Genomic DNA, 12,090 nt, shown 5'->3' with positions numbered 1-12,090 from the left:
AAATCAAATTATAAGCCTGACACCAACAGACAAACAGAGGAGGTTTTTTTTGCGGTAAATAATTTAGTCTCCTATTGCAGGTCTGCACACCCACCTCTCTCTTGGACGTAGTAAGCCAGGTAGAGGTCCAGCTCTTTGACAGAGACAGAGATGTGTCTCGGCTGGACGCAGAGGATTGGGTTGGAGCAATGGCCTCCCTTCACCAGCCGCTCTCCATCTGTGCTTTCCAATGGGATTCCTTTAAACAGGATGACCATCACCAGGTCCAACCTCCACACCTTGGGAAGACACAACACAATCAGTACTGCTGATACTGCCGATCGTATACTGCTTCACTGAATACTTTCAACTCGTCCATACATATAAACGTTTGACTCTAAATATATAATTTCATTACTTGTCAACCAAATAAAATTAGATGGTGTCATCTACAGAGGGACACAGGGTTTAGTGTTCTGTACGTGTGTGTGTGACATACAGCACATATATCTGTAATATAGATGAGTGGGAACAAACACTTAACCTATCTGTTTAAATGGTGTGGACTTTGAAAATGTTGTCAGACTTTGTAAAATACTTGGAACTGTTTTCACTCATAAATAATTCAGTTTATAAATGCTTTTGATGGACAATAGGTAACATTTTATTAAAAGGTTACCTTGTATTTCATGTACACATTTCTGCAGCTGGCTCTGAAGTGTGTGTGAGGTGACACATCTTCCTTTATAAATACCACTCATGTTAGGAAAGGTGTGTGCATGCTTTCTGTGCGTACACATGGTTTATACATCTGACCCCAGATGTCTTTCCTTAATATCTAAACCTAAACCCTAAACATGGTGTGATGGAGACTCAGACACTCAGGACATAGTGAAGCATCTAAACGCACATTAATCACACTCATAAAGGGTTCACTGCTTTCCATACACACACCACCATAACTGCAAACAAAGCTCTAAATGTCTTATGTATATGACACCATTGACTGGAGCTCTGCAGTGAGAAGTGATCACTAATCCTTGTGCTTCTACACATATTGATTCTATTAGCTACTTGTTCAATGTGAAATATTGAAAAATAAAGCCCTGATACAGAGACATGACTGGGAAAATGTACCTTTATGAAACAAACATCGTGTTGATAAAACAATGATGATTTAACTATGTTTACTCTCAATCTCACAAGAGAATGCAGATGTACACATGTACATGTACACAGCTCTTCATACAATATTTTACAATATCAACATTTACTTACTATCCTGGCTTGCTGGCGTAAACAGAAGTGAGGAACAAACTACTGGAAGTGAACATACTATTGAGTCTACCTTGTCAGCTTGTCGGAGACAGTCTATGCGTCTCATTTTGCCTTTCTGGTCGGGGTTTGACAGGACACAGCACGGAGCTTTCTTCCCAGTGATCGACAGGACAAAGTCTTCTCTGCATTCAGGTCTGATGTCCTTTCTTAGCTTGGCCAAAAGCCGGCTGGCCCACTTCTGCTTCACCTAGGATCACAACGGCATTGTAAAGGGAGACAATGAATAATATATGCCAACATGTAAAGTATATTAACATATTGTGAAAAACTGGTTTGACAAAAAAATTAAATGTCTTCTGTTTGTTTAATTATCCCAAGTTTGTAAAACGTAAAAGTTTGTATAACGTAAAAGCGTTATTTCTACTATCCAACACACCTCTGCCTTCTCCCCCAGCAGTTCGTCTTTCACTGCTCTCTCTTCTTCTTTAGTCATCCTTTTCTCATGTTTTTTGAAGTACTTCCTTTTCCTGGCCTGAAGGTTGAACCATGTGTAGGCGAAGGCACGAACCTGGGGCAGCAGAGCCTCAATGAACGGATGGAACTCATCCTACATCAGAGACAGACAGATGAAGATAAATACACACACAACGATCAGTAACCAACAATGTCCTCAGTTTTGACATGTAGCCGGAGACCAGACACGTTCCAGCTGTGAATCATCCGTCTTTAGTGTGAATCAATACAGGTCTCACTCGCTCTGTGTGCACACGAGCGGCTGTGGTCAAGCGGCTGTGGGTTGGAGGTTCGATCCCACACTCCTCCTGTCCTATCGAAGTGTCTTTTAGGCTTTAAGTCTTGTCCTTTCACATTCCTGCATGTAACTCCAGTGTTAATGTGTTGGGTTCTACACTCAGAGGACTTACAAAGCGGAGCTAAAGTCAAGGTCCATTTAATCACTTGTTCTAGAGTTTTTAACCAGACGACACATATATTAATCTGTAGTGCTCAGTTGTCATAGAACTGTCCATGCTTCTGAAACAACAGCTTGCCCCTGTCTCAACGAGCTGCATTAATATTGTAAGTTATCGTCGCAAGCTGAATGCTTCTGTCATGTGCTGTGTGCCTCGGGCTGCAGCTGCCTGCCTTCCAGCTGTAGCTAGCAGGGGTTGTGTATTCCTGCTTCCACAGTAACGTAGGATAGCTCTGCATTAACATATTAAACTGTAGCCAGTTCTAAAGACGTTTTTGCTCACAGCTACAGTATTTTGTAAATCCACAGATACTTTCTGCGGTGACTATGATTTGGATTGTGATTGTTTGTCGTAAACTTCTTTAATGCATTTGCAGCTTAATGTGCATTTCAAATATGTAATGTTAGCATATTATCAGGATCATTGAATCTCGTTTTTCGGTATTTGTTATAGTTTGTTGCATCAATTATCACCTGCTGTTTGTGAGATAGTTAAGTAGGGCTAGCTCGTCTAGGTTTTGGCCGTAAACACGAGGGTCAAGTTAATGCCATCCAGAGTTACTATGTCACAAAAAAATGCATTTCGGATGCGTTTGGGGCCAAGTACAATAACGTTTTGTCTGTGTTTAACATCAAAAAGTTTAAAGTTTGTAAGTCCTTAAAGGTTGTAAGGTGTAAGTTATGCTAGCATTTAAACTTAAAACATTAAAACAATGAACAAACATTATCAACAGAATGTGACGAGGTAACAGTGTTGACTCCAGTCTGCCTCAGTACAGAGGTTCAGCTGTTTGACTCGGGCAGACTCACGGCTTGTCAACATTACATCAATGATCCCTGCACGTTTTAATAGTTTGTTTTGATTCAATCCAAAGTGGCAGAAACAAGAAAAAGACTCCCCAAACGTGCTGTTTCTGCCGTTACACAGGTTAGACCCAGCGCTTTATCAGCCCGCTGTAACTCCCGGTGCTGGGATTTCCGCCGGCAGAATCCGAGCTACAAGCTCCCCTCCCGGGAAGCAGTGCTATGTTGGCACGGAGGACAAAACAAAAACACGAGTGATTCCCTTGTCTGTGCCGCCCGGACCCAAGCCAACATAAAAACTATCAAAATGTAACATTACACGGACTGTACAGCGCCCAGTGCCACAGTAAACACAGATATCTAAGCCCCAAGTGAAGATTCTAAAATAGTTGGTTAGATATTAGCCTTCCCTATCCTTAGCCTCACCCATCGCCTATGCTGGGAACTTAAGGATGTGCAGTGTTGAAGTTTGAGCAATTTGGGGACGCAACAATATAAAAAATATTAACAAACTTTGAATAAACTAGCCAACAGCAGCGGAGGCTACCACAATCCTTTAAAGTAGCTGTAATAAAACATCTTCTTAAAAAGCCTAGTCTTGATCCAGAGGTTTTAGCCAACTATAGGCTGATATCTAACCTTCCCTTTCTCGCTAAGATCCTTGAGAAAGCAGTCGCAAAACAGTTGTGGGATTTTTTACATAATAATAGTTTATTTGAGGTTTTTCAATCTGGATTTAGAGTTCATCATAGCACAGAGACGGCACTGGTGAAAGTTACCAATGACCTTCTATTGGCGTCAGACAAAGGACTTGTCTCTGTTCTTGTCTTGTTAGACCTCAGTGCTGCTTTCGACACTGTTGATCATGACATTCTACTACAGAGACTGGAACATTGTGTTGGCATAAAAGGAACCGCACTAAACTGGTTCAAGTCCTATTTATCTGAGCGATCTCAATTTGTACTTGTTAACGATAAATCCTCCATGACAGCCAAAGTCAGTCTTGGAGTTCCGCAGGGTTCTGTACTTGGACCGATTCTATTCACCTTATATATGCTTCCTTTGGGCTATATTATAAGAACCACTCTATAAACTTTCATTGTTATGCGGATGATACCCAATTATATCTATCAATCAAACCAGATGAAACCAATCAATTGGCTAAACATCAAGCATGCCTTAAGGACATAAAAACTTGGATGTCCTGCAACTTTTTGATGTTAAACACAGACAAAACTAAGCTATTGAGCTTGGCCCCAAACGCCTCCGAAACGCATTTTCTAATGATATAGAAACTCTGGATGGTATTTACTTGGCCTTCAGCACCACCGTAAGGAATCTCGGCGTTATCTTTGACCAGGATATAGTGTCCCTTGTGTGGTGCGAGGGTCTAAGGACAGAGGGTGACGTATCCTGTACGGTCTGTAAATCCCCCTGAGACAAATGTGTCATTTGTGATATTGGGCTATATAAATTAATTTCATTTAAAAGTAGCTAGGGCTATACAGCCTGTGTGCCATGATGATGCCCAAACGCAACATCAAATCATAAACTTTAGTAGTCTGAATATGGCTGTGAAGTTTAATGAGTTTAAGGCATCATATATGTGTTTATAGAAATTTTAAAATAATTAACGGCATCCAAAATGGCCGACTTCCTGTTTGGAATATATATTTTTATGTTAAGATATATTAATAATGATAATAATGATGATATAATAATGATGATCCCACTAAATCTTGTGAACATCAAACCCCTTTATTCCGATCTCTAGTGTTAGGGGGCACTAGAGAGCCCGTTGGCCTCACCTGCAGTCACTGCAGAACTTTGCAATTGCAGTCCTGATGTCTGTGACCATTTTATAATCTCTACAAAAAACAATAGCTTTCCTGCCACCGTTTGGCCCTGGCACCTTTGTGCTCGGGCCCTAATTATAATAGCTGTAGCTATGGTAATAATAGTAGTATTAACAGTTGGCATAGTCATCAGAGTCTAGAAGAGTGTGACCTTTATTACACCTGCTATAAACAATCCAGCTCCTGTTGCTGTGCGTTGTTTACCATCAGTCAGTGTATATCAGGGGTGTTCAAAAAGTCGAAAATTTCCCGTGAAATCCAAGTTTTCACACACCTACAGTCAGAGACTATGCTGGGGATCTAAAAATAATAATGCATTGATATAAATGTATTGAAATTGTATTAATTATTAAAATAGTCAATCATACACCAGCAACTTGGTAAAAAAATCTTCAAAATGAACACCAATTACAATTTAAGTGTAAAACTTTTAATGCAGCAACACATTCGTCAAAAGTTAGACGGACATTAAAATTCCAATATATAATGTATATAGCATATAATATATAATATATAAAAATATAATTTAATTGAATAGATCGGCCCTATTGTCATTGATACCCCGTCCAGCTATATCCGATATCCGTATTGCTTCATTCCCAGTGTTGCAACAACAGTGGTAATCAACTTTTCCGCAAAATAAATAGCAATCATAGTGAAGCTAAATACCAGTAGTAATAGCAGCAGTAGCAGTGCTACTCGTGCTAGAAACTGTGGTGGTAATAGTAGTACAAACAGTGGTTGGCATAGTCATGAGAGGTTTTGAAATGGTGATCAGTAGTAACAGTAACAAGAGGAAAAGCAGCTTTATGGGTAAATATAGCAGCAGGAGTGTCAGCAGCTCTGATAGGCTGTAATATCATCAGCAGTGTGTTGACTTTTAGTTTGACTGAATATTTAAATGTGGTGTCAGTTATTGGCACGATAGAGGTCAGATTTGAAAAATAATGACTATGGAAACAAATACATATGAATAGCTTCACATTAGAAATATTGGTACTGGCCATAAAAAACAACACTGTTAGAAAGCTGACCGTCACACTGTACTCCACTCTCATATATCTCATAATAAAACAGATGTCCTGCTCTCTTTAAGAACAGTTTAGGAATGTAGATATGGATATGGCACAATTAGGTGTGTGTATATTATAAAAGGACTGGGTCCAGAGTATTAAAAAGCCCGTTTCAAAATACACGTTACATACCACAGAGGTGATAAGATAGGCAAGTAGTCAGATCCCCCACAAAGAAAATAACATACACACACTGTAGAGAAGCATGTTGTAGCTAATACCCAGCAGGCCTACTGCAGTCCCAGGGATTATCCACTACCTATTCATATCACTTTCTGCCCTATCCTGCACACTGACAGCAACTGCAGCTATGTTGTTGAAATGGTTTGAATGAAGACATTTGTCATTAAATAGTTTTTCTTCGTACACTCTGCATTATCAAATCAACACAGCGTCATGGGTAGTTCGTTTCCATTCCCATGTAGGGCAGCGCAGTTTTACCTGAGACAGAGAGAGAGGAGAAAACATCATGCTGATGTGAAGCAGCTGAATCAGAGCACAAACATCCCGAGGCTCGCCATTTCTCTCAGCAGCAGCAGGCTACCTCCGGCTCCGCATTTCCTGGCCTGTTTCACTGGCTCTTTTTACTCTCCACATATGAGCGAGCTCTGGTCGCCTCGGATGACTCTGCCGCGTTAACTCCAGAAATGATGACACGCGAGAAAAGTTGAGGCTCCGGAAAAATGCTCCGCAGGGAGAAACACCGAGAGAAAGTTCTGAATAATCATTGTGTGGAGAGCATGGCCGGAGGTGTAACGGAGCACGGGGTACGGTGTCATTTCGAGAGGGAAGGAGATGAGGGGGCGAAGAATAAAAGAAAGAGAAGTGAAATGACGTTATGAATTCAGCCCATCCCAAAAGACAGGCTTAAAGCAGCAGCAGCTGCAACACTGTGTACACATTCACTACAGTCTGTGTACTATCACACACTGATACACAATGTATCCACACTGTACACACATTCACTACAGTCTGTGTACTATCACACACACTGTACACAGTGTATCCACACTGTATACACATTCACTACAGTCTGTGTACTATCACACACACTGTACACAGTGTATCCACACTGTACACACATTCACTACAGTCTGTGTACTATCACACACACTGTACACAGTGTATCCACACTGTACACACATTCACTACAGTCTGTGTACTATCACACACACTGTACACAATGTATCCACACTGTACACACATTCACTAGAGTCTGTGTACTATCACACACACTGTACACAATGTATCCACACTGTACACACATTCACTACAGTCTGTGTACTATCACACACACTGTACACAGTGTATCCACACTGTACACACATTCACTACAGTCTGTGTACTATCACACACACTGTACACAGTGTATCCACACCGTACACACATTCACTACAGTATGTGTACTATCACACACACTGTACACAGTGTATCCACACCGTACACACATTCACTACAGTCTGTGTACTATCACACACACTGTACACAGTGTATCCACACCGTACACACATTCACTACAGTCTGTGTACTATCACACACACTGTACACAGTGTATCCACACCGTACACACATTCACTACAGTCTGTGTACTATCACACACACTGTACACAGTGTGTCCACACCGTACACACATTCACTACAGTCTTTGTACTATCACACACACTGTACACAGTGTGTCCACACCGTACACACATTCACTACAGTCTTTGTACTATCACACACACTGTACACAATGTGTCCACACCGTACACACATTCACTACAGTCTGTGTACTATCACACACACTGTACACAATGTGTCCACACTGTACACACATTCACTACAGTATGTGTACTATCACACACTGTACACAATGTGTCCACACTGTACACACATTCACTACAGTCTGTGTACTATCACACACACTGTACACAATGTATCCACACTGTACACACATTCACTACAGTCTGTGTACTATCACACACACTGTACACAATTTATCCACACTGTACACACATTCACTACAGTCTGTGTACTATCACACACACTGTACACAGTGTATCCACACTGTACACACATTCACTACAGTCTGTGTACTATCACACACACTGTACACAATGTATCCACACTGTACACACATTCACTACAGTCTGTGTACTATCACACACACTGTACACAATGTATCCACACTGTACACACATTCACTACAGTCTGTGTACTATCACACACTGTACACAATGTGTCCACACCGTACACACATTCACTACAGTCTGTGTACTATCACACACACTGTACACAGTGTATCCACACCGTACACACATTCACTACAGTATGTGTACTATCACACACACTGTACACAATGTGTCCACACCGTACACACATTCACTACAGTCTGTGTACTATCACACACTACAGTCTGTGTACTATCACACACACTGTACACAATGTATCCACACTGTACACACATTCACTACAGTCTGTGTACTATCACACACACTGTACACAATGTATCCACACTGTACACACATTCACTACAGTCTGTGTACTATCACACACACTGTACACAGTGTATCCACACTGAACACACATTCACTACAGTCTGTGTACTATCACACACACTGTACACAGTGTATCCACACTGTACACACATTCACTACAGTCTGTGTACTATCACACACACTGTACACAATGTATCTGAGGATCTGCTTTACATTTGCTACAGTCACACAGAGGACACTGATACAGTCTCACAAGTTTAAAGTGTTTTCTTCTGAAACACATCAAACAGTGGAGGGTCATAGTGCTTCTAAAACCCACAGCTAGAATGTAAATAAGTACATTTACTCAAGTAACGTAAGAATAATTTACATTATAAAAAATACATTATTTTGACAGTAGTTATACTGGACAGGACAAACGAAATTTCATCTGAATTGTACATTGTATAATCTCGAAATGACAATAAAGTTTTGTTTTTGTTTTAAAGTTTTTTGATTGATTGATTGATAATAGCCTCCTAGTTCACTTTTAACTTTGTTTGTCAAACCAGGACTTTTACTTGTAACAGGAGTATTTCTACAGTGTGGTACTTTTAAGTAAAAGCTCTGAATACTTTCTCCCCCACTGCTAAAAAATGATAATGATATACAACTTCATTGTAATGGCAAACAGTATATTACAATTACAATGAAATGCACTTCAGTATCTGACAGTAGCAAAGTGCATAGGCTATAGATACATATATGAAGTTCACACAGTTTACAGTATGAGGGAATGCAGCTGACATGTCACTAATGTACCAATGTAGCCCACATCAGGGACAGAATCAATAAATAGGCCTCTTGGTTGATCATGTTCATGCTGAGCTCATCATTTAGAATGAACCCTATTCTATGTTTATATGTGGATTATTATTACTGATGCATCTACAGGTGAAAACATATTAATAGTGTAGCTGGTGGAGGTGAAGCTAATTGAACTACTTGATCATCTATAGGACGCCCTGTTTGTTGAACTACAGATCTCATTAATTGACCATCGGACATAATCCAACTTTCTGTTTTTAATGGCAGGCTGTGTGGGAGTAAACTGTTATGTAGTATCATGCAGTTTTACAATAATAAACTGTTACCACTGACTGTACATCCAGGTTTAATAAAAACAACATACTGTTTCACTTTGTAAAGGTTCACTTTGAACTTATTACTCTTACTGCCATGGTGTAAACCTACTGTTTAAAATGAGTCTTGTATGATCCTTCAACTGGAGCAACCTTATTAATCTACTAACAAACAAACACTGTCACATCAAGCAGTCTCATTTCACTTCAGCCTTATGGGCATTGCAAACTGTGTTCGGGAGAATTTCTCCACAGAAATCAATTAAAAAGCTTAAAGTCTATTCTCAAATGCAATCTGCGTCAGGTATCATCCAAGTGAGCTCGTGGTGATGGACGGGCAACATTTGATTTGTCTTTTTTTTCTCTACAGTCGCATCTGAGCTGTTAACAAAGTGGCTCCCTACCTAACTTGAACTCGAGTGTTTCCAACAGGAACTGCAGCTCTGTGTTCATCCTAGGGGCTCTCTGCCCCAGCTGTATGCCGGGACAGGAGGCCCTCTACCGGCCTGTCATTCTAACTCAGCCCGCTGGATCTAACTGCGGCCATTTTCTGCTGACTAACACACACACACACACACACACACGCGCGTGCGCGCAGACACACACACAATCAAACCAGGAGAAGAAGGCTTGCGCTGAACTTCAACTTGGCCTTCCGCCGTCCCCAAGGGACGAACGGCCCGGAGGCAGTCGGCCTACCGCTTCACGCTCTTCAACAAAATCCCAAACTCAACAACTTTCACCGCTGACTTCACGCGCTGATAAACACACACCAAAGCATGTTGTCCGCTGACTAACGCATCGCCAGGGGTCGGGAACCACATTTGCCGGTGTAACGCCAAAACGCCCCGCTCTCCCGCACGGAGGCGACGTTGCTCCAAACTTCATTCAAAACAGTAGAAGTTTAAACTTCACTTGTTTATTGTCATATATACGTAGCGTCTGCTGTGTTGCATACAACCATATCCTGTCTGATGATCTTTTGGCAAATTCGGCGCATATTAAATACTCAAAAATGGCTTTATGTCAATAAAAGATTAAGTTGTATAATGGTTTCACATAGCTCGCTTCCACCCTGCACAGTGTGTTTGACGGAATGACGCCTGTAGGAAGAACGTGCGAACCGATTGTAAAAGTTCAGATTGTATTAAAGTGTGGGGTGTTACGCGTCTCGTGTGTGTGCCGAATGCAAGAGCGGATCCTGATTATTCAACATTGTTTTCAAGTTGTGTTGTGCCAGGTGTGTACATTTTCCAACGTGCAAGCGATATTTTATGTAACTGTTTTTTAAATGAAATTCAGCGACAGATTCTCCCCATAGACAAACGTCATTTATTGGACTATAATGTTCGGACGCTGCTATAAACTACAAGACGGAGAGAAATAGAGAAATAGGCTTGCTGCTATTGATAGAGCTTTCTGCTCCACTTTCTGCTGCGTAGCTGATGTTCCTCACTCAACTCCTCGCATTGCGTCTTTTTGGAGAACACGAAACAGCACACCAATAGGAAGGAGCACTCTACTACGTTATTGTACCGGAACAGGTTTTGTCCTACCATTTCGAAGCTGAGCCGCCACCGGGGGAAGTTAAAGCTGATCTCAACGCCTGCCCATCTCACGCTGTCGGTCGTTATCATTCCATATTCATTTCTATCATCATGCGCGTGCCAGATGGAGTAAATCCGTGGTGCTCGAGACCAGAAACGTCCCGCGTCAAGCTCCGGGCTCCACGGCAGTAATCCCCCCGCCCGGTAGGCTGCGGCAGAATAGAATAGTGCTACAATCACCTTCTACCTCTTCTTTTCGGCTTTCTCTCTCTCTCTCTCTGGCTCTGTCGTTCACTAACCCTGCTCTGCTCTGCTCTCATACTCATTCTTTCTGTTCCACTCCCTTTTTATCCTCACTTTTCCTTTCTCACTTAGCCTACTTTGTCCTCACTGTCTCTCCCCTCTTCAGTTACTATTTTATCAATTTCTTTCCATGTTTCTTGACTAAAACTTCCTGTTTTGCTGTGTTTTATTTATTATAGGTTCATAGATTTACATAAACCATCCCCTTCTACCATGAAGCTCTACAAACAAGAGGCCTATATTTAACCCTTCTACTATTGTTGGGGTCAATTTGACCCCATTCAATGTTTAACGTCTCTAAATAAGAATGCTGAGGCCTACTTGACATCATATTTTTTGCTTTGAGTTTTATAACTTTTCCTAATTAAAAGGTTCAATGTGTAAAATAATCAAGAATTGAAACCTAAAACATTAATACAATGGACTGACATTATCAACAGAGTGTGAAGAGGTAACAGTGATGACGTTATGTCAAAGACGTCTCTGTGTTGCAGAGATATCTACTGAAGTTAGCATGCTAACTAACGGTTCCTGCCCGTCCAGTCTAGGATGAATAGTGAGTCAGTGTAGCTCCAGTCTGCCTCAGTACAGAGGGAGAAGAAGTACAGCTGCCTAACTCAGGCAGACTCAGGCTGCTTTTCCAGCAGAAGAGTGTGCAGAGAAACGGACAGATCTTCTGTTA

The 12,090-nt window shown here is 41.2% G+C and overlaps 1 protein-coding gene across 4 annotated transcripts in view; it reads right to left on the bottom strand.

The window, feature by feature from the left end:
- The window catches only part of nfic (nuclear factor I/C), a 42,526-nt gene extending 31,157 nt beyond the window's left edge, over window positions 1-11,369 (bottom strand). For 2 of the 4 annotated variants that reach the window (XM_029430598.1, XM_029430597.1), the window contains exons 1-4: window positions 6,402-6,903; window positions 1,694-1,864; window positions 1,328-1,504; window positions 95-278 (exon numbers count right to left, since the gene is read on the bottom strand). In XM_029430598.1, the coding sequence (XP_029286458.1) occupies window positions 95-278; window positions 1,328-1,504; window positions 1,694-1,864; window positions 6,402-6,431 (562 nt within the window). In that variant the 5' untranslated portion in view covers window positions 6,432-6,903. Of the gene's footprint in view, window positions 1-94; window positions 279-1,327; window positions 1,505-1,693; window positions 1,865-6,401; window positions 6,904-11,114 lie in introns of those variants that run through there. The other 2 variants (XM_029430595.1, XM_029430596.1) reach the window with 2 other exon arrangements.
- Window positions 11,370-12,090: the final 721 nt, after the last annotated feature.

The sequence above is a fragment of the Cottoperca gobio genome, chromosome 4, assembly GCF_900634415.1.
Source record: "Cottoperca gobio chromosome 4, fCotGob3.1, whole genome shotgun sequence".
NCBI classification, from domain to species: domain Eukaryota; kingdom Metazoa; phylum Chordata; class Actinopteri; order Perciformes; family Bovichtidae; genus Cottoperca; species Cottoperca gobio.
The sequence above is the reverse complement of the archived record's forward strand: the minus strand, read 5'-3'. Positions and strand labels throughout refer to the sequence as shown.